This window comes from Exophiala dermatitidis (assembly GCF_000230625.1).
Source record: "Exophiala dermatitidis NIH/UT8656 unplaced genomic scaffold supercont1.4, whole genome shotgun sequence".
Taxonomy (NCBI): domain Eukaryota; kingdom Fungi; phylum Ascomycota; class Eurotiomycetes; order Chaetothyriales; family Herpotrichiellaceae; genus Exophiala; species Exophiala dermatitidis.
In genome coordinates this window covers 2299655-2320919 of record NW_008751649.1, presented here as the reverse complement: position 1 = coordinate 2320919, position 21265 = coordinate 2299655, and the positions used below count along the sequence as shown (strand labels likewise).

Genomic DNA, 21265 nt, shown 5'->3' with positions numbered 1-21265 from the left:
AAACCGTGATCCGGCTCGGCGCCGAGGAGTAGCAATCAGATTCTTGGCAATGACGCCATCCCAATGCCGAGATGTCCTTGGTGTGCACCTGTACGCGATCTCCGCCATCATTGGCTGGATGACTTCGCCAAATTTAAGGTCACGATTCTGATTTTGAAAAAGCCCGAGTCTTGAATCTTCAAACTTCATTGATACCGCCGACGGCATCAACATGCCCCTTCTCTCGGCTTTTCGCGCAGTGCGCGACTATTCGCGCGACCAAAATAATGCATATCTCGCCAACACCGATAAGTTTTTCTGGCGCATGGGAGATGTTATCACGAGAACTTGGGATCTCGGGTTTACGGCGTTTGGCGGCCCTCCCGTCCACTTTCAAATCGAACATCGTCGATTTGTGCAAGGAACACATGGCCGCATACCATGGATTGAAGAACAAGTGGTAAGCCGAGTGTCTTTTTGCCGGCTCGCGTGGTGGGAGGCTGTATGGTAACAGTTGTTTAGTATCAAGAACTGTTCGCAATCTGTCAAGCCTTACCCGGGCCTGGTAGCACTAAGATGTTATTTTGTATCGTTCTGATACATGCAGGTATACTCTCCGCATTACTCACTTTCCTGATTTGGAGGTCAGTGTTGGTCTATACCTCAGTCATTGTGTAAACCTAACCCTTGCTGCGTAGTCTGCCTGGAGCAATCGGCATGTTTTGTCTGTCTCTGGGAGTTCGTCATATCAACGAAGTTCTCCCTGCCGTTGCGTACGCTTTCCTTTCTGGCTTGAATGCATCGACAGTGGGCATTGTCGCGCTTGCTGCCGTCCAGGTAAGGCGCCTCTGACAACTCTTCTCCCCTTGGCCTCTTTTCTCTGACGTAAGCTAGCTCGCAGAGAAAGCTATCAAGGACCAGATCACTCGCATACTGGTAATCTTTGGCGCTTGCGCAGGTCTATGCTATACGGCCTTATGGTACTTCCCGGTTCTTATTATCGCTGGCGGTATTGCCACCGTTATTTGGGACTTGTGGCTTAAACAACAAATTGGAAAAATCAAAGCTAAACGGGCGGCCAAGAAGCGCGAGCAATCTCAGCCACCTGAGCCACCCGAGCCTGCGTCTGTCGAAGCGAACGAGCCAGCCAATCTACCTGAAAGCAACACTAAGCCGAGCCAGCAAGGTACTGGTGTTCAACGGAGGCATGCAGCACAGACAAGCTCGCACACTGAACCAGGCCCGAAGACTGAGGCACCGCAAATAACTGAGGAAGTTGACCGTACAGATATGAAGTCCTATGCGATACCAGTAACAATTGGTTTGACTATCATTGCAGCATTTTTTGGTAAGTCTGTTCTGTCTTCTATACGGTTCTCGGAACTGACCTAATCTAGTCTCGTTCATCGCCATCCTCGTTGCCCGAGGAGTCGTTGACGATCCGCCGAGACCGCTTGATCTCTTTGCCAACATGTATCTTGCCGGTACCATCATCTTCGGCGGCGGTCCTGTCGTGATTCCGCTTCTGCGCGAATACGTCGTTCAGCCCGGCTGGGTCTCCACGCGAGACTTCTTGATCGGTCTCGCCATCATCCAAGCATTCCCTGGCCCGAACTTCAATTTCGCCGTCTACTTGGGGGCGCTTGCCATTCTGGGCACGCCCCACTCCACCGTGCTGGGTGCTTTCCTCGGCTTTATGGGGATCTTCACGCCGGGAATCACACTGGCTGTGGGGTTCCAGAGCCTGTGGGCCACCTTGAGGCACAAGCCGATCGTGATTAGTCTGTTGCGCGGGATCAATGCCACCGCTGTTGGACTCGTGTTTACCGCTGTCTACCGGCTGTGGGAGATCGGCTATCTGACTCAAGAGAGCTCGAGCGGACAGAGTTTGGGTCAAGATCCTTGGTGGGTGGTGGTCACCACTCTCACATACGCTGGCAATGCGTGGTTCAAAGTGCCTGCTCCTGTAGCTATCATGACCGGAGGACTGTTAGGTCTTTGCTGGTATGGTGCTGTTGGGCGATGATTACCTAGAATAGAAGCATATTTATGGGTGCTTTCCAATGCGGACATAATCGAGGAAGATTGGCAGGAGTGTTTGTTTCTCTTGGGTAGAGTAGTTCAGCAGATAGGCCCGGACGTTGAGGCCGGCGTGCCATCACTTGCTGCGCACATTCTGCCAAACCAGTTCTACAAATGTCAAGACAAATCGGGATAAATTACGATGAGAAAATCAGCTGTAAGCTGGTATTGAAATTACGGTTCTTATTGGCTGCTCATTCAATAAGATCTTACTATTAACGGAAAACCTCACCTGGTCAATCGTCCCCACTTTCGGCTAAAAGAGTAGAGAAGAGAGTTCAGAGAGGAAGCCGGTTCTGCATTTCACTGTAAGATCTTTCCGTGTACAGTACTGTGCAGTAGTAGTTCTCCACGGCCTAAAATTTCAGGTCCAGTCGTTATTAGGGCCAATTTCGTCGCCCGAATAAAAATGATGGAGTCTGTATACGGCTCTTGAAAAGTAGTGAGAACCAGATCCGGCCCCCCCAGAAGCCGCATATAGACCCTCTTTTCACATTAAGCCTTAGAGAAAGTCCAAGTATATAGCACTTCGTCCAACTTCATTATCTATCTAAGGAAAGTACTGTCAAGGAAACAATGAGCTCCTCATCAACGTCCCTGCCGCTTATGGAATTTCCTAAGAATTCTTTGTCTCCCGCACCCGCGGCTGAGGTGAAACGGACTCCAGCATCCGAGAAGTATACGCAGCAAGCGACATTTTCTCAAAGACGATATGTGACCGTTCTCCCTCCAAAGTTGAGGGAACAGCCGTCTCGTCCAGACTCTAAGTTTCCACAGGCTCCTCTCCCACTGCCTTCGTTTCAGGAAAACAAGGCTCGTCTCCCCAGGCCACTGTCGACGAATCCGCCACTCTCACAATCTCGATATGTGACGATGCTCTTAGAGCTTGATGAGATTCCACGTCGCCACAACTTCTATGCCAGCCTATTGACGTGGTTGATCCTGGCTGGATACATTGTATTCCCGGGCACGTTTACCTCTCTCAAAAGCTCCAATTCGGTGCAAGAAGCGGCAAGCGAGACTCATGCAGGGAAAATAATTCTAGACAGCGTTCAGAATGCCTCGCTCCTCTGGATAGCAGGAGCTTGCTGTCTCTTTGGAGTCGTTGGCATCGCTTTACTCTGGAAAAGATGGAAGAGGAACTACATTTGGTTGGTAAATCGAATATTCTTGTAAAGACTACCTAGCTAGCAGCTGAAAGCGGACACTGACCTTATGATATCAGGCCAACTCTGCTCAATGCCATTCTCGGTCTCGTCAATACACTGATCAATGTGTACACCGCTAAGGACGGGAACTGGTCCGTGACTGCGACCATCACGGTTACAATAACGAGTGCGTGTGCAGGGATAAGCTTGATTTTATTTCTGGTCTATAATAATTGGTTATTGCATCAAGTCAAGAAGGACCACGATGCTCAGATGGGTAATGAGGTTGGAACAGAAAGGTCATCATGACTGGCATAATGGGCTCGGAATCTTCATTATCTAAAAGCGATGCTACACGGCGGAGGAAGGGAGTTACTTTTGGACTACGACATGTTTCTTCGAAAAGTTGAGACGTACCTATCGCATAGATGGTCGAACCGCTCATAACATCTTGACTAGTTATTTAGGATTAAATAAGCGAGGTATCAGGACCGTCGCCGCAAATTAGCGCAATGGCACTGAGGACTGTGGGAACTGGGATTGCTTGTATCTAGCGTACGTCCTATTGACAACGACTCAACGCCTGAGAAAGAAGACTTCCCCTCTTCATCACGTGTGTAATACGGCTGTAGCCGGCAGTCTCCTGTCTTCCCAGCCTCGCGTCCGAATCGTCCACTATCTGTCCTCCCACCCGAATCGGGTGGAGGACTAGGTATCCTGGGAGGCAACGGTAAGTTCGTCAAGGTAGGTTCGTGACACTAGGCTTGGCCTTCAGATCTTGAGCCCCGAAACAGTACATCAAAAATTCATTCTTCACAGTCTTGAATATAGCGGTCTACCCAAGTGTGAAATCTTTTGTAGGGTTTCAGGAAACCCATCCCATTAGCTCATATGTCGTTGTGCTTAGGCTGTCGTTATATACGCACTGGAGATACCTCTGAAACCAGGGAAAATATTTCACAGACAACTATTTTCACACAAAACCACCAAAGCTTTCGAGCATTTCCTCAAACGGGGTGTCTTTCTCCACGTAAACGTCGTGCGAGCTGTATATCTTTTGATTCTAAAGACGTTAACCAAGAATTTCCTCTCGTAGGAAGCAGAAACTCGCTCACGAATAGTAACTCGTTTTGCATGGATAGCGCAGAGATTAGAATCTTCGAAGAGGCTCACAAGATATAGCTCGAGAGCCTCTTGCAGAGCTTCGATTGCCGTCGACTGGAACCGAAAACCATCCCCTTGCCATTTCATTTGGGGGGTTCTCAGATCGTCTGCAATTTCACGGACAAGCCGTTGAAATGGACGTTTGCGAATAAGCAACTCTGTAGATTTCTGATAGCGACGAATCTCTCTCAGAGCAACCGTTCCTAGTCACCGTTAATCACAATTTCACTTACTCAAATACAAGACAATAGAAGAGCAGAGGAAAACCCTACCTGGTTTGTATCGATGCGGTTTCTTTACGCGGCCCGTGCTGTCAGGGAGGCGTTTTCCTGAGAGCTGATCTTTGGCAAGGCTTCTTAAGTTCCTCCTTGGGGCGACGCCCCCAGTGCTCTTCCCTGTATGTCATCCTCAACATAAATCAGGGACAATAATCAAGGATAAGCTTACGCGCGGTCTGTTTCGTCCTCGCCATGAGAGGACACTCGATAATGGACCCCAAAGCAACTTGCCGGATGAGGATTTATTTAATCGTCATCAAAGGGTCCTGATCTGGCTCGCTCGTGTAGCATTAATTTTTTGGGTCCCTTTTGGACTACTGGGACCGAATTGAGCTCCCAGAGCCCTTTTGCGCTCTATCCAACTGTTTGCCTTAAATGTGAGCATCTCACCTCTGGTGTCTGACCACAGGTGAATCATCATTCATCTTTTATTAGTAAGGGTGTTATCTAAACCGAAGTCCCGTGTGTCTCGCCCAAGCTCCCCCCCTACGGGTCGCTTCTCTTTGAAAATTTCTTCTTCTATTGACATGATGTTCTCCAGCTCTATTGGCAAGACTGTCGTGGTTCTTCTTTGGTTACAACGAATGTCTGTTGGACGAGCTATCCCAGCCTTACCCGACAACCACGAGTTAGCATCGAACAATACCGCAACAGGTCTTGAGCCTCAGCGGAGGAGTGAAGACTGGCCAGTGAGTGTCGCATTTACCGCTGGCACGCAGACGCTTGGCTTTGAGCTCCCACGAGATGGACAGGTGCACGACTTGGGCTCTATCGAATGTCTCGCACTTCCTTCGTACTCCATCGGCGACTGCAACGATATTAGTGTCTCTCAGATTGGTGTCACGTCAGGAACAGCACCATGCACATTCATGGGTATCGATGGGTTCCAAATCACAATTACGGTCAATGATAAGGGGTACATAGACGTTACTCCCCCGCAAAATATCGTCTCCGGTTCTTGTGGTTAAATGCAGGGGAGGAGAAGCTTGTGGCAGAAGGGTGATTCGAGTTCGCAGGCAGTTGAAGGAGGCTGAACGTGCCAACTCTCACGACGAGACGAAGCGTTAAGTAGATTCCTGGCAATATAATCTCGTTTACATGCAATCTGATTCCTTTTGAAAAACCGTATAGGGGAAGGAGGAAGGGACGCCCACAGCCACTCCAAATGGCGGCTTCGGCCACTCTTCACACATCCTTCAGTGAGTCTTCATGTGTTGTAACCTGCCTGTGAAGCAGAGTGCAGAAATATATTTGGAATTTAGCTGATGACGAAACGGTCTAATCCCATGTCTACATAAGCTTCCTGGAGAAGGGGAAACAGGAAAGCTGCTAGCTACATCGTATCATAAATCCCGGTATGAATCGTCCGATGCTGACCAAAAGATGTAGAAATTGGGGAACGAAGAGCGAGAGTTTGTCACTGGTTGGAAATATTGAACATGGCAGTAGGTTAAAAGTTCATAGAAGAGCCTCTAGCATGGAAGTGCAGCTCAAGGCAGCAGGACTAACGGAAAGCCTCGAAGTACCATTGCCACCCACGACTCTCCCCTCCTGACTTCTCCTCTACGGGGCCATCTCGATAATCTGGTGCAGATGCCAATTCAGGCTCCTGCTGGATACCTCTTCCGGCTCCAAAGTGGTACCTACACAGAGACTGTGAGAATATAAGAGTGCGAGTAAACGATGCAGAATCTTGGCCACTCGTCAGATTCCAACTCAAACCAATCTCCCTAGAACTCTTTGGAAGATTAAGTTCCTCCTCTTCTGTGCATTGGATCAATCAACTACGAGCCATGGGTAAGATTGAAATTTCAACAGCGGAGGACGTCGACAATTGTGGTCGAGAATTCAGCAAATTCTCTTGTACGCTTCGCAAGGGTGATTTCGACCTTGAAGAATGCGAGGATATGCTCTTGGATGCCGTGGACTACGGATCAGCCTTGGTACGGTATTGCCATGAACTCCAAAGCAAGCATGCCTCGAAGCGTCCTCGAGATGAGGTGATTACTATCAGCGACAGTGACAGCGACAGCAAGTGCTCACCGCGATCATCCATGCTCGGAAGCTGATTACTCTCAGGCGGCGGTGCAGCCCTGACCTCGAAAATCCCAGACGTGGCGGTCAGTAAGAAACGTGCACGAAGGAATAGCACCGACAGTGAAGGTATGGACAGTTCGGTGAGCCTGCATTCTCAAAGCTAACTTCGCTCCAGGCGAGGATAATTCAAAGCCTTCGAAAAAGGTGCGAATGAACACGACCAAAAAGCGTACTCGAAATATGATGGAAGACTCTAGTGACGGTAAGTTTGCGGCTGGATCGCTCAAAGCGCTACGCTAACTATTTCTAGACGGACAAACAGGGAGTTCTTCTAAGAAAGCTCGTCTGGGTGGACAGAAGGTGGAAGCTGCCAAAGTATTCAAAGAACTCGATGCGCTATTGAAGACAACCGTCAAAGGACCAAAGTAGGGCCGATTCTAGAGCTAGTGAGACAGAATACTACAAGGAAAAGTTCAGGAAGGGAACGCCAGCCCTGGAGGTCTGAGGGAAAGGGGAAAACAGAAGGTAAGAATAAAAAGAGCGAAAAGAAAGAGGGAAGGGGCGGAGCAACCAATGTACACTCGTTTCGTTGTATTCAGTCTACGGAGAATAGTTGTCAGTTGATCTGACCTGTCAAAGAATATACAGTCTTAAACAGCATTAAATGAAGATCCTGCGTTGGTTTGAAGAACCTAGATGAGGGTTACAAGCATGCTGAGATGATCCAGAGGAAGAACGGTAATAGTCGTCGCCAAGCTGTACATTGCAAATCGTGTAATCATAAATCTTTGGTTCGAAAGTCCCCGTTGATGTTTCGACAGCAGAAACAGTGAACTCGAGGGGAGGGCGGCGATCATTACATATTCGTTCCACGCCGGTCAAATTGGAGCACGGTCTCAAACGATTCTCTAGATATCGATGAAAGGAGTTTAGATTGTTCAGCCTTGTTACCAAAAATGATTCTTTGTAATCTTGAACGAGATAGGAGTGGCAATACACCTGAGGTTGCGCATAACAGGGCCGGAGTTGGGTGTTCCAATCTGCGAGACGACGTCAACCTCATGATTCGAAGTTGTTCAACCATGACAACCGTGGCCGCAATAGTGGTTCTGCTTCTACTTCCTCCTCTCCGCCTCGATTTCTGTTTTCCCGATAAGCTGTCTTTTCTCCTTGAGACGCCGCTCTTTCCCTTATGCTACAGTATTTGATTTGGGCATTCCTCTCTTCCTTGCCCGGCAAAGCGTCCTCTTATTCCACTTCTTGGAGCACCTCCTGACGAGGTCTTCGATTCTCTTCAGCCGCCGCATGCACTTCCGAATCAAATTCAGCTCGAGATATCTAAAATTCTGAGCAAGGCTTGACGAGTAAGATTTACTCGGAGCCGACGGTCGAGATTTCCCAGTCTTGCGAACAGTACGATGTTGTTCAAGTCCCTCTCTCGCTGACAATGCTGCTTGTCTCCGATCCTCTTTCTGGACTGTCTCTCTAGCCTGCTCAGAGTTCGCTGTCCCAGTTACAACCCCAAGCGGAAAGGTCCTGGCCAGCTTACCGAAAAAAGCAAGATACGAGGAACGACGTACGAACCAGGACGACATCTCTCCCAGTTCTTGAATGCTTGCGTTGTGCAGGTTTTCCAGAAAGAGCAAACGTCTGTCTTTCTGATGATGTTTACCATATGGGGTTCCACATCTCTTTACCTTGGTGTCAGGATTGGCATCGTCGACAAAAGTGACGTGCTCCTTCGATGCCGACAGAGGAGGTGGGGAATCCATTAGCTCGTGGATCTCGGGAGACTCAAAGCCTAGCCGATGAGCAAGAACCGCAAACTCAAATAAACCGGTCGTATCTGCTTCTTTCGTTTTCGGTTTTGCCAGCAAATCTCTCTTCTTCGGGCGTGGAGCCATGTCGGGGTAGTTGCGCATTGCAGAAATGAAGATCTGTCTGATCCCCCAGTCCAGTCGGTTGGCTCGATTCCCTGGCGCTGAAACAAACGTGTGCTCAGATCTCTGGATCACGCAGTAGCCGGCTTGTTGGTTCAGATCGGAAAACATCCGTCCCAGGGCGGAAACGATGGTCTCGCGAGGCCCCAAATGTATTAACCGCCTGACGCAATCGATAGGATGTTTGAACCAGTTTAAATCCTCAAAGAAGCTTGAGAAAGTAGGGACTAAGCGGTCGGATGTAAAATCAAGCACCCTGACCCAGATCTCCTCGCGCTCACGGCCATTGAATGCGCCGAAAATATGACCACTATCCAGTTGACAGTGTAGAGTCCGGGCATCCACCCTACAAGCCCCAGGAGCCATGAGCTCCAAGGCTTTAACGGTGGCTTCGTCTACTTTCTGTAGAGCCTCGCTATCTCCCTGGACAATCCCATACCAGAAATTCTTCATAGAGGTGAGATAATTGAGAATATACTTTGACCAGTCAGAATAAGCGTACGATCGATAGTGTGTCTTACCTCATCGATTCTCATCGAAAGTATTTTATGCCACGTGGTTAACCTCCAATCTTTCCGAAGTCCAGGGACGTCTAGAAGATCGTCGCACGTAGACATGATATCGTCATAGTGTGAGAGCGCCGCGACATTTCGTTGCTCGTGGCGGGATAAATGCGCCCGCCATCGCTTCTCGAACCACAAGTTATCGACACCCTGGTTTTTTTGCCGGTGACACTGCCGCATTCTGTGGTAGATCTCACCTGGATGCCACTCGTTATTGGCGTACTCCTCGACCAATGTCGCCGCCAGCTCCGGACCTGGGTTCCATAATCGTGAGAATTTGTTCATGTAAAGATTGATAAGGAATGAAGCATACCGACAGTATAGAAGTCTGCGGTCCAAAGCCTCTCTCCTGCAGGCAAGACTTGTATGGCGGCACGCACCCTTGCTTGGCCGTGTAGGCATTCCAGAGATTCATGGGAAGAGCAATATAGGTAAGGGAATTTGGGTAAGCGAAGATGGGTAGGAGGACCTGGGTAGGTTCTATAAGGGGCCACTAGCGGAGCCGGAAAACGTTCGAGGTATCATCATAGGAAGAGAGATACGGGTAAAGGCACATAGGTAGGCTGACCCGGGAATATTTCCACGTGACTAGTAACTGCCAAGAGCCCAAATCGGCTCTGGAGCTCTAAAGGAATTTTATAGGGGGCCCTTTCGAGTCACTTAGGTTAAGCGCCTATGGGAAGAGAAGTATAGGTAAGTGAATATGGGTAAGCGGATACAGGTAGGTGGACCTGGGTAGGTTCATAGCCGAGGGCCTAAACCGGCTCAGGAGCCCGAAAAGCCTAACTCATAGGAAGACAAATATGGGTAAGAGATTGTGGGTAGGTGGACCTAGGTACGTGAACTTTTCAGGCTCCATGAAGGGCTAGCGAACACCCCTAATGGAACTTACCTAGGTCCTCCCACCTACATTCTCTTACCCATATGCCCTTACCTATATTGCTCTTCCCATGGGCCAAGGAACCGGTGGTCAGATAGGAAGGAGTCTGCAGCAATCTTTGGAAGACTAGTCAGTTTTTACAGAGCCAAAAATGGACCCCTTTATTATAGAGGCCAGTTTAGGCACACCCTTGCAGTAGATGTAGTCAATATAAGAAGTGATGAGCATCTATACAAGTTCCTAATGTCAGAGGTATCCCTGCAGATCAAGTCGAAATGCAGGCCTCACTTCCCGATCAAGAGCGAAGGCTTGCGACAGAACTGAGTCTCAAGTATAGAGGTGCGGCTAGCATAAAGATCGACGCATTACGATTTACATGTGACAATAATGGGGATCACAACCACGAAAACAACGTAAACAGGTTGAAAAGTATGTTTTCAAGATGAAGGTTACTAATGTATGAAGCTTCTAGATCACATTCCAGGCATAATTAGCCAATCCCAACTAGACGCCGCAATCAGCATGTCTGGGATGTCGCCGGCGCTACTATTAGCGGATAGTTGCCCGAAGCTCGATTTGCCAACCGGTTACCATTTAGAATGCCTGTATGGACAAGCCCAGGTTCGGGCCGCAGCAGAGGTCCTGCCACCAGGGGACAGGCGTTGGACGGTGGATTTATATCTTGCAGGCAGGACAAATCACTATTCTACTCGCCAAGGCGTCTCACTAACGTATTATTGGCAGATCTAACCCCGAATCTGAAGACCATGCTGATCGAGGAATATTCCGAAGAGGTGAGACCTCACGATGGAGAAATCTATCGAAAAATACGCGGACACCAATTGGAAGGAAATTTGTACTTCGAGAAACGCTGGTGGGCTCGCCTCTCCAGAATATCCCCCCGCCGAAGAGAGCGCCTCGAACAGCTCTTCCGCCATGATGATTTTACCTCAGCATTTGACGCCCTATTAGATATTCCAGGGTTATGGGGTGGGATGAGGATAGGCACACTTCACAAAATGATCGCGATGCACTGTAATGAAGTAGGTTCCGTATTTACGACTGAGTTCGTTTGCTAACCGCGTCAAATAAGGAAATCCTTCGGTATCTCGATTATATTAAGGAGACTTGGCACAAAATAGTTCGGGAAGATATCGTATCGATGAGGAAAGTTGATCAGGCGACGGTGAAAGCACTCGAGTTTACCGCGCCGGGGGGGTGTAAGAGAGATGCTGAAACTTTATGGGGCCAGTTTAAGAGCGGACGCATTTTCGGGGCTTTCAGCGAGCCAGAGCGTGAGTCGATTTGGAAAGAAGTGTTATCCTACTCCCGAGATCGGCTGATTCCTTCACTCTTCACCTTTTTTGAGGATCTCAAATACTTACAGGGCATAGCCGACTGCGTGAAGCGCCTTCTTCACCTTTCGCCTCGGGATAGTGTTTTCTCTGCCTTTGAGCACTCATTTTCTGACGCGAGGCAGGTGGCAGATCAACATGTGATCCAGGTGTCTGAGTCCACATTTGCTGCCGCGCCAGGATGGTCGACGGACCGCATTCACCTGGGAATTCGGCAAATGTGGATCGCCGCCATGCGGGATTACCTCGAGATACCTGCAGGCCCAAAGAAAGCGGACTCATTGGCGAAGCCAGGGTGTGAGAAAGCTAATGAGGTGGCTCTCTATAGATTTGCGTCCCTTGCTTGGCGGCTTGGTTTCAACACGAACGAGATTCGACGCCTGACACAGCGGTCTCCTGAAAGGGAGATTGCTCGCGACGCATTGTTGAGAGCCCGGAAGCCAGGCCAGTATCGGTATGATAAGGCGACATTCGAGGACTACGTGGAACAAATGTTGAAGATGTTTGACTCAGCGCGTCCGGTAATGAACGAATCGCCTGGGACAGTCCTCGTAGCCAGCGATTCCGACAAACCTGTCAAAAGATGTGGGGTACCGCGAAAGAAAGAGCATAATCAAGCCAAGGGGCGACTGTTTCTGCGTCACCTACACGAGGACTCCGTGGAAAGCTACGAGGAGATGACGTCTTTTTTCGTGCGTCGGTCGGTGTACTTTGCGTTTTTCGGAAAACCCACATCGATCAGTGCAAATGTCAGTACAATGCGTGAGGTCCCACAGTCGCAAACTGTTACAGAAAGGCGCGAGAGCGAGGCTCGGCGGAGTGCTGCAAGGGTCGAACAGGGACAGAACCAAGCACCGGTCGCGGGAAACAACCAGGAGAGATCTTCACCGCTGGCGCCACCACGACCGGAACAGGAAAGATCCCAACATCGTCCTGACACTCGGCCGATTGCAGACCCTTCCCCACCAAACTCGGGCGAGTTGAACCAAATAGGGGAGACGAGAACCTCTCTTGGAGACAGCTTCGGCCGAGAAGAGATTGCGATGGAGGGGGAAGCTGGTGCAGATTGGGAATCTGATCAGGAGATGCTTGACGGAGAAGAGCCAGCGGTCCTAGACCGGACAAAGCGAGAGTCTGTGAGAAAGAAATTAGCGCAAAAGACAAAGAGGCGACGGAAGAGGGAACAAAACAAGGCTATAAGGATGAGCGAAAACAGAAGTACACAACAAAGACACGATCTGCTTCTCAAAGAGAGTACAGGATTGATGGGCGAAGAACAGGACAGCCCTCCAGATGGACAGACGAATCAGGACGAACAGACAAGGCAAAAGCGAGTCACTCAAATAAACCTGGATGAAGTGGAAGAAACGGATGCTCAAGCGCCGATCCAAGTTCAAGCCCCGACCGCCAGCCAGATTGATTCCCTGGAGAAAATCTCAGAGATGAACCAGTTCCCAGCGACACAGCCACAAGACGAGGGCCAAGACATAGTGACAGAGAGCGTTGTTCACGAAGTCGCGACATCAGAGATTCCGACCCTCGACAGAGAGGTGACTGCGCCAAAGACCGTGTCTCTAGCAGAAGCAGAGGGTCGTCGCGAAGCGCAAGAGCAACAAACAGCGGAGCAAACCTACGGGGAACCAGATGAGCGACAGACGATGGGGAGAACCCAAGATGGGAACGAGGGAAACGAAGGGCAGCATGTCAACCAGGGAAAGCAGGAAGCCACTGAGAGAGAGCGACGACGACATGCTGCATGGGACAGGATTGATGAGGCGCAGACAACCCCACCGCGAGAGATGGCCCAGACCGAGGATTCACCCCCTAGAGATCAGGTCCTTCTGGATGAAGCGGAACAGGGATCAATCGATAATCAGATGAGGCGCGATCGAGAAGAGTCTCTATTTAGTCCCGAATCAATGTCGCCAATGGATGAATCGACGAACGTAGAGACAGCGCCACAAAGAAGGATCGAAACTGCGCCACAGCAAGAGGCAAATGGGTCGGTGAACAGTATCGAAGGGACTCCACCAATGTTGATTATAGATCAGCAGCATGAGCTCTCGCCAGCCCAACAGGTAAACGCCGTAACAGAGGAGGTAGAACGCATCTCCACGGCCGAAATGAAGGTCTCGGCAGAACGGGAAGCGATTCCAACCCTTCCACAATCCGAGATACTTGGGAGAGGGCAGGAGAGGCTCGAAGAGCTGGGTGGACGTGTGAGCCAGGACCAGGAACATTACGAAGACGAGATCGGACTGGAGCAGAGAAAACGAACGACACCGGATCTGGATTCGGGCCCAGCTATTGAAGGCCCTATCCAGTTACAGGATCTGAATTCCTCGCCCATAATACGAGAATCGGACCGAAAACGTGTCACTCAGATCAACTTTGGCAGACTAGAGGAATTGGAGAGCCTAGAGCGAGCGCACGAAATGTTGTCTCCCGGACATGATCGGGATGGAGTTCGCGATGGGGGAGAACTCATTGCTCGAGAAGATGAGATTGTTCCCGACGTGCAGGAAGAGTTAAGAGGCGATGGCCAAGCGCGATACGAGCCGCTCTCTGGCGAGGGCAACCGAGCAGCAGTGGAGAACACCGAACGGAATATCGACGACCGGCTACGGGAGCGGGAAAATCAAGAAACGGCCGCGAGACCGCGGAAGAAGGCGGCGATAAAAGAAGTTGAGAGGCGAAGACAAGAGAGAGTACGGCAACTCAAGAATGAGAAACCCGAGTTGATGTCGGAGCAAAAGATGACCAGAGAGCGAGCAAGGGATCAACAAGAGAGGCAAGTAAAGGAAGACGAAGGCATGCGCCGAAAACGGACCACACAGATCGACTTTGGGAGGCTCGGAGACGCTGTTCATGGGCAACCCAAGCCTAAAGAGAGCGCCAGTCGGCGCTCAATCACAGAAAACGAAACCGGTGGCGGACCAGCCGAAGTTGTTGTGCTTGATTCTGATGTCATCGCGACGACCAGTCAACAACCAGCAGATCCTCCGAAATTGACCATGGAAAGAACCGGCCCTCAGAAGATTCGAATCCATCTCAAGATCTCCGACGGGAGGCTTGGTGGTGAGGACTGGAAAAGTCTATCCTCACACGACGTTGACCCTTCCGAGCCGGCAGACTTCATGCGATTCTTGAGGAAATACACCAGAAAGGATACCGAAAATCCGTGGAATGTGCTCGCCGGGTCCCATATAATAACCCCATTGACGAAGTTCGAAGACATCATCAAAGATGGAAACAGCACCTTATACATAACTCGAGAAGGGGTTATCGACACTCATCTTCATCCTAATTCTCCTGCCGGCAAAAGAATTCGATCTTGAGTATATAGAAAAGCGACTCTAACATTAGTCCCTAGCTCATCTTTCGTTTTTCGACCCATCCCCCACCAAATGAACCTGGTCAATGCGTAGGATGATAGTCCTGTTTATTGGATATCTTCCATGAAGAAAATTGCGAAGAATAGTCTAACCGACAAGGTAGGGACAGGTGACCGCCAAGTAACTTGGCCTCCCATGAATAGGCATGATCCTTACTGGAAGTAGTTAACCGTCTAGTCACCGGGCTGATATTCTAGTTCCTCCAGCCTGACTTTCTTATCAGCCAAGGGACGGACTAGACGTCGCAACCGATCTCGAAGGTCGTTGCTTCCAGACACTGGATTGATCAGCAGAGACCCGAAGTGGGTCAAGTGAGCTTACCCATCACCAACATCTCTCCCCTCTCGCCTGATTCCTCCTGTACCCGTTTGATGTGTTTCCCTGCCGCCTCTTCTTGGAAAATCGCTTCCACATCAGCCATGCCACTGTACGCGATCGCGCGTCTCCCAAATGGCACTCGATCCTGGCTCGCCCAGCGGATGTAGATCGAAATACTGAGAATCTATGCGCCAAGTCAAACCGACGCTTCATGATATAGTTTCGTGTGACTTACCTTCCCCTTGGCCGACTTTTCGTCGCTCATATCGTCGGTGCCGTTATCGACACTAAGTGTGTCACCGACGAGCGCATCATTCAACAAGTCTGCGGCGGCATATCCCAAATCTACTGCAGTTGAGCGTTGTCCTGCGTGAAAAGACGGGCAATCTGATGGTCTACGTACCTTTTGTCTCCAATTGCCACACCAAATGGATTCGACGAGTGCGAATCTTGCAGGCATTATATCCATGAATGAGCTGCTTCAGGTAAGGGAGGTACGAGACGACACCAAAGCCATCCGCCATCATTAAGACCGTCTCATAAGTTCCAGCTGGGACGGTAGTACCGTGAGGCCCACTGAACAAGGCTTTGTATAAAGTGCCGCTCCCGCGGCTAGAGTCCGAATATCGCAAAAGCTTTCTGGTCAGGCCGTCACGTGGCTCCACGAAAATGTCCAAGGATTCTAGACTTTCATCCGACCAGGATGTTATAATGAAAGGGTGGCTCTGCAGGAGGCCAAACCAGGGAATCCATAAGCAGATGTATTGCCCTGGCTTCACCTGGACTGGCGAGGTGAGGCGTACTTGAAGCGTCATCACTTCCTGCTGTATGATGACATGCTCCCTGTTCAGCATTTCTTTGATATTGGTGATCTTGACTCTGGCGAACCCGTTCCCTACCACTCCGGTTTGGTACACAATGAGTCCGCATTGGACGAGAACGGTCAGCAAGAATGTACCAATGGTAACGTAAATGTACTTTTGTGGAAGAGAATGGCTCTTCTTCAAGTGGCTCCATATGCTGTAAGTCGCCGTGACAGCCAGGGTCTGATGCAGGCGAAGGAAGAACTCGTAGAACGGACGGCGAAGCAATGGGTTTGAGAGAGGCACGAGGATGCCCAATGATATTGTCCCCTAATCTTTGTCAATACTGTTGACCGGCTGCAGGAACCTTTTAGGAAGCATACGATCAGTCCAAAGAGGTTTTCCGAGATCTGCAAGGGAAATGGTTTCTTCTCCACGAGCACAGTGAGAACGTGGAAGCCCAACAGGACCGATGACATGAGCCCTAAGGAACGATGAAATCGCCGGTACGTGCGTAATGTGACGCCCAAGAGATCGGCTGGAAAACTCAGATGAGGGCCCGCCATGAGAGGGATCAGGTTGATGAGCGAGAGATTGGCCGCCCGCAGACCGGCCACCCAGACAGAGCGCACTTTGAAGCAGACACAAAAGACGTTGACCCCACTGTACAGAAGCCCTGCAATGACACCAGCCGGGTGCCACGCCCCAGTCAACCGGTGACGAATCTGTGGATACACAAAATATTTGAGGGAGAAGGGTACGACCTTCTTCCAACCAAACAGAAGCCACTGGCGAAAGTTCATGAGAATGAGGAGAAACAACAAGCCGCCCAAACCGATCGCGTAGGCTAGAGTAATATCCATATTGAACGTTAGAAACGATAGAAATAGAATGACAACAACGCACGGATAGAAATGCAGTTTCACACGCGTTAAGAAGCTTGTTGAACAGGGAAAGAGAGTGAAGTTGAAATATAATGAATTGTAGCATAGTATTGAGACGCCAAACCCTCAGAGAGGGAGCCGAGAATGGAACAAGACTCTGAGCAGTTGCGGCCAACTTTGGAATAAAGCAATTGGAGCCAGAATGGGATCCTCTACCCGACAAATCCACCCTCTAGCTTGGCGGCAACCTGTAGCCCCTGAATGGGGCAATCGAAGTCACATCTGCCAGCCCTTGGAGATTTCTCGTTCCCCAGGGCCTGCTGAATAATGGATTCTAGCCAGGTCAGGATCAAACCCAGGAGGAAATCTGAGGTCCGTCACTTGCCTTCAACAACCTCTCTGCCGAAGTTGCAGACGTCGTCTCAGAAAGGAATTCGACCGCCAGAGAATCGGAGGGCCACCGGCGCAGGTCATCTACTCCGACAGCACCATCAGCTTTGGCATACTTTTGCATCAGCTCCATTGTGATGGAGCTTAGAGCCTTAAGATCTCTCGATCCAGGATTACTCAGGGGACATGGTCGACAGAGTTCCTGATGTGCTGTGATCTGAACGTCAGCTTGACGTAGAAGTTTATGGAGTGATTACGTGCCTATCTTCACCTCGCCAGCGACATTGATGAGAATATTCGAGGTGGTCAGAGAGCCGTGTTCTAGTCCTTTTGTCGCGAGGTACACAAGCCCGTTGAGGATCTGTCACAGTTAGTCGGTCCACTCAAAAGAGGTGATATTCAAAACCCCCCTGTCCTAAAATGGACGCCAGTTGATCCTCGTCGAGATGTTTCGGAAACCCAGTGAACAGGCTCAGAGACATCGGCATGTGCTCGAAGACAACGTAGAATAACTCGTCATGGAGAAAGATGTCTCTCACGGACACGATATTCTCATGTTCAACTTGCTGCAACATACGACATTTTTCTTCACTGTCATGTATAGAGAAGCTCCTCACAGCGACGACGTACGGCGTGGGACCCTCCTTTTGAGGAGGGACAATAAAGTCGGCGGACCACGGGTGTCTAACATCGGCCACGTCCACCATGTCGTCGTCTTCCTCGCCAAGCCGTATGCAATGGCTTTTTCTGTACTTTTCCCACGGGGATTGGTGCTTCACGATCAAGGTATTCTCCGTCCCATGTCCGAGTGCTGCTGGGGGGTTCAGGGGCTTCGAACCAGTTGCTGAGGTGGTACGATAGGTTCCGGACGAGAGGGCCCTCGGGAATCCTGCTGCCGGATTAAATCCAGTCCCGCGGCGACTGGGAGTTTCACCATCCGTGAGGTGATCATCCTGGCGGGTCACGCTCTGAGAAGGCCCCCTAAACCCTCTGATTGCATCAAAGTCGATGCGTGTTCGGCGATTTAAAGATTTGGATGACATCTTGACAACATGAATGGCTAAAGAGAAGACCAGAACAAACGGTACAATCTTTTAAGTAAGGTATGTGAGGTTTTGAACAAAATTGAGGCAGGGGCGGTGGTCAATCCCAAGAGACGGGAGACGACGTTCGATCTGGACTACGAAGCAGGTGAGGAACGAAGCGGCCGAAGCCGGCATGTGCAGCAATCGCACGCCTCCCTCCCCGGGCCCATTTTGGTCCTCGGGGCCCAATTCAGACTTGATGCTGAGCTCAACGGAATGAGGCCCCTTCTGGATCCGAATGGTGAATAGCGTTGTCACTCAAGAGTACTGCAGAGCTCGATGGGGAGGTACGTAGCTTCATTAAATGATGTCCGCAGCCCACCGGTGGTACTGTAAAGTGTTCATCGTCCCACAGGTTGAATTATTCATACATACACCACCATGCTCAGAGAAAAGCTTTGGCTCAAAGTAGGTGTGTCGCTCGCATTCGCGGCCGCATTAATCTGCTGCACGGTTTTGAGCTTTGAAGTGCTTTGCAATAAGGACGACATGAAGGCTGGTATCATTACCTTCACTGTGAGGGCCTTTCACTGTTCAATATGTTTAGGTGAGGTAGATCGCTGATGTATTCTTCCACAGTTTAAGGCGCCCCCCACACAGGTACCGCTCCGTGCAAGGGGCCTGATCCCAACGGCCGTGACCGAAGCTGGGAGCGTCGTAAGCAATGCGGCAACAGCAGCCTCCGGGGCTCCCAGCCAAGCAAACAGCATCGCAAGCGCCGCCGCGACAGCCGTCAATGGCGCCATCACGGCGATCCCCCGGAATCTCTCCATCGGCACAAAACAATACTGCGTGGGGTTCAGCGACCATGTCGAATGTCATCAATTGCCCGTGAACATATCTAGGATCGTACCCCAGGTTGTTACAAATATTCTGAGCGACCAAATGGAAGATTTGGATTACCTGCGCAGCATCTTCGCAAAAGCTACTCCTGGATGGATCCGGGATCCTTTCATTATCAGCATAGCGACGGCCCTGGTGATCGCTGTCGTCTTTTTCACCTCTATGTTCAGCTGGCCCTTCGGCGCTGGTACTCTGTTGCAGGATCTGATGTTACCATTAATGCCCAGATTGGTTATTGGGCTCTTTTGTTGCATCGCTTACCTCCTACCAACAATTGTTCTTTACCTTCTCTACTCCAAGTCGAAAGACCTCTCTTCCGAGATCAGGGCTGATCAGGGCCCGGTCGGCGGCTACTGCTGGGCTACTCTCTTTTCGGCTCTACTAATGACGGGAATGACGACGTTTGTTCACATCTTGGTCTGATAACACCCGATGAAAGGTCGTTAACTTTCATGGTGGCTCGGTTCAATACACAGGTTATCCATTTCGACGCCATACCATACACTGAGAGTGAGGAACTTGGACAGTAAAATTAGGTAGTAAGAGCGTATGGTTGAATAGGAGCCCACAAGATCACGTCCCTGAGCTTTACCGTACTTGTGACCTGCTTGACAAAATCGGAGCTGAACAGTTGTCCCCTCAGAAGCATCTGAAGCGGACCCAGCACTCGGAGGAGCGAGTTTGATTTGCTTGAGGGCTCGGATATGGAGTGATGGTGCAATCGAGTCTTTCGAAGTCACTCTCTTCTACCTCACTTGGGTCCTCGTCCCATTCAATTGCTCATGTATCTGCTGTATCCGTGACAGTCGCTTGAACTCCTTTTCCAGACTGGCACACCGTTTCTTGCGGCTGATTCGATCACTATGACGCCTCGCCTGCTTCATGGCAGGTCTTGCGCCAGCAGAGGATGCTTCCACGCGATTGTGATGATTCTGCATTTCAACCTGCCCTTCTGCCATTGAGTTAACACGTATGGAAGCTGCCGATGAAGTAGTCTGTGGCTCCGGTACGATGGCCTCCTTGGAAGGCAGGCGAGTTAGAGACGCACGAACGGGCTTTCGGGGCGTCAGCTTCCGGTTGTTTGAGATGACAGAGTGTAATTCTGCCAGGGGTTCTCTTGTGCATTTAACTGCTGTGGCTGTGTTTGTTGGCTCGGGCGAGGACTGGCTGACTGAATGTGAAGCTGTAGGACCAATGCCATCTTCGGACAATCCCGTCTGCTGGGTGATCGAGCCGTGGCGATTTTGGATCTCTTCGTTCGGTGGCCGGCCTGGCGGGGTTTGATACAGTTCTGCTTCTTCACAAGCTTTGTCCCCATCTTCTCTTGCTTTTTCGTTCTCTAGGCCATTCAGAAAAAGTATCCTCTGCAACAGCCTTTCAAATTCCTGGCCATCTTAGCGTGAGGTATGATGCCACTTGGGGAAGGCTTACAATGTTTTTGATCACTGGTTGCCATGGTCCGTGACCAGAGGATCTGTATGTATAGGCCTCTCTAGCCTTTGGATTGACTATGTGGCGGGCCACGGAATAGATCCATATTGTGTGCAACTTATGGCTTTTTTTAATGGCGCCGAACTTTCCTTTCTCGCGGTGCCTCATCTTACGATCTCTTTCGTTGGCTTTTTCTCAAGTGCAGCGTCGTCTGGCGTGTGAGTTGTGGCGTCTTTCTGATCATCCGAAGTCTCCATGGCAGGGCTAGCGAGCAGGATATTTAAGTACCCAGAAAGAAACTCGCGTTTGCAGCCCCAGTGACCACCACTGTGCGATTTCCCAATGAAGAATGGCAGTGCAGCTAGTTGGTTCTAAATATAAGGCAACAACGGTCGCCCCAAGTTGATACGAAAAGGGGATGGCTTCCATAGTGGGTCCCCTTCCACAACCTGCTGCCAATAGAGTCAATTTTTAGTTTTCATACCTGACTTACTGAGCCATTGCTTTGCCGCGCGCTTCTACGTTTCAGGAAGCGTCTCAGAAAATATGCGCCTTGATATTCCCGACGGTGATTAGTGGAAAGCGGATGGATCCACCAGTCTGATTCGTACAGCAATGGGTCGGAGCTCTGACAGCCATTCCAAGATGGCGAAAGTCGTCGGATGATATTGCCAAACCACTTAGATCACT

The 21265-nt window shown here is 50.2% G+C and overlaps 11 protein-coding genes across 11 annotated transcripts; 6 read left to right on the top strand and 5 right to left on the bottom strand.

Moving 5' to 3' along the window:
- Nucleotides 1-94: 94 nt before the first annotated feature.
- Nucleotides 95-2288, top strand: HMPREF1120_05159 (chromate transporter). Its single transcript, XM_009159322.1, has 5 exons — nt 95-439; nt 502-623; nt 678-816; nt 874-1327; nt 1377-2288. Exons 1-5 carry the CDS (start codon nt 212-214, stop codon nt 2003-2005), a joined length of 1572 nt encoding a protein of 523 aa, XP_009157570.1. The 5' UTR covers nt 95-211; the 3' UTR covers nt 2006-2288.
- A 349-nt stretch (nt 2289-2637) lies between these two features.
- On the top strand, nt 2638-3518 carry HMPREF1120_05158 (uncharacterized protein; the record flags this gene model as incomplete). Its single annotated transcript, XM_009159321.1, has 2 exons — nt 2638-3233; nt 3287-3518. 2 exons carry the CDS (start codon nt 2638-2640, stop codon nt 3516-3518), a joined length of 828 nt encoding a protein of 275 aa, XP_009157569.1.
- A 698-nt stretch (nt 3519-4216) lies between these two features.
- Nucleotides 4217-4845, bottom strand: HMPREF1120_05157 (histone H3; the record flags this gene model as incomplete). Its single annotated transcript, XM_009159320.1, has 4 exons — nt 4217-4272; nt 4325-4576; nt 4646-4768; nt 4821-4845. 4 exons carry the CDS (start codon nt 4843-4845, stop codon nt 4217-4219), a joined length of 456 nt encoding a protein of 151 aa, XP_009157568.1.
- A 390-nt stretch (nt 4846-5235) lies between these two features.
- HMPREF1120_05156 (uncharacterized protein) lies at nt 5236-5619 on the top strand (the record flags this gene model as incomplete). The annotated part of the gene is made up of 1 exon (XM_009159319.1): nt 5236-5619. The coding sequence occupies one exon, from the start codon at nt 5236-5238 to the stop codon at nt 5617-5619; it is 384 nt and encodes a 127-aa protein (XP_009157567.1).
- A 609-nt stretch (nt 5620-6228) lies between these two features.
- HMPREF1120_05155 (uncharacterized protein) lies at nt 6229-7348 on the top strand. The gene is made up of 4 exons (XM_009159318.1): nt 6229-6682; nt 6731-6814; nt 6864-6950; nt 6999-7348. Exons 1-4 carry the CDS (start codon nt 6445-6447, stop codon nt 7115-7117), a joined length of 528 nt encoding a protein of 175 aa, XP_009157566.1. The 5' UTR covers nt 6229-6444; the 3' UTR covers nt 7118-7348.
- Nucleotides 7349-7583: 235 nt separating this feature from the next.
- HMPREF1120_05154 (uncharacterized protein) lies at nt 7584-9862 on the bottom strand. Its single transcript, XM_009159317.1, has 3 exons — nt 9505-9862; nt 9150-9445; nt 7584-9105 (listed from the first exon to the last, which is right to left on the bottom strand). Exons 2-3 carry the CDS (start codon nt 9369-9371, stop codon nt 7879-7881), a joined length of 1449 nt encoding a protein of 482 aa, XP_009157565.1. The 5' UTR covers nt 9372-9445; nt 9505-9862; the 3' UTR covers nt 7584-7878.
- A 702-nt stretch (nt 9863-10564) lies between these two features.
- HMPREF1120_05153 (uncharacterized protein) lies at nt 10565-14827 on the top strand. The gene is made up of 3 exons (XM_009159316.1): nt 10565-10759; nt 10816-11114; nt 11165-14827. The coding sequence occupies exons 1-3, from the start codon at nt 10594-10596 to the stop codon at nt 14762-14764; spliced, it is 4065 nt and encodes a 1354-aa protein (XP_009157564.1). The 5' UTR covers nt 10565-10593; the 3' UTR covers nt 14765-14827.
- A 167-nt stretch (nt 14828-14994) lies between these two features.
- Nucleotides 14995-16805, bottom strand: HMPREF1120_05152 (cell surface metalloreductase (FreA); the record flags this gene model as incomplete). The annotated part of the gene is made up of 5 exons (XM_009159315.1): nt 14995-15098; nt 15143-15323; nt 15375-15484; nt 15543-16272; nt 16326-16805. The coding sequence occupies 5 exons, from the start codon at nt 16803-16805 to the stop codon at nt 14995-14997; spliced, it is 1605 nt and encodes a 534-aa protein (XP_009157563.1).
- A 370-nt stretch (nt 16806-17175) lies between these two features.
- On the bottom strand, nt 17176-18259 carry HMPREF1120_05151 (uncharacterized protein; the record flags this gene model as incomplete). Its single annotated transcript, XM_009159314.1, has 3 exons — nt 17176-17433; nt 17488-17577; nt 17834-18259. 3 exons carry the CDS (start codon nt 18257-18259, stop codon nt 17176-17178), a joined length of 774 nt encoding a protein of 257 aa, XP_009157562.1.
- Nucleotides 18260-18682: 423 nt separating this feature from the next.
- Nucleotides 18683-19970, top strand: HMPREF1120_05150 (uncharacterized protein; the record flags this gene model as incomplete). Its single annotated transcript, XM_009159313.1, has 2 exons — nt 18683-18817; nt 18881-19970. The coding sequence occupies 2 exons, from the start codon at nt 18683-18685 to the stop codon at nt 19565-19567; spliced, it is 822 nt and encodes a 273-aa protein (XP_009157561.1). The 3' UTR covers nt 19568-19970.
- On the bottom strand, nt 19429-20916 carry HMPREF1120_05149 (uncharacterized protein). Its single transcript, XM_009159312.1, has 2 exons — nt 20576-20916; nt 19429-20529 (listed from the first exon to the last, which is right to left on the bottom strand). The coding sequence occupies exons 1-2, from the start codon at nt 20741-20743 to the stop codon at nt 19891-19893; spliced, it is 807 nt and encodes a 268-aa protein (XP_009157560.1). The 5' UTR covers nt 20744-20916; the 3' UTR covers nt 19429-19890.
- Nucleotides 20917-21265: the final 349 nt, after the last annotated feature.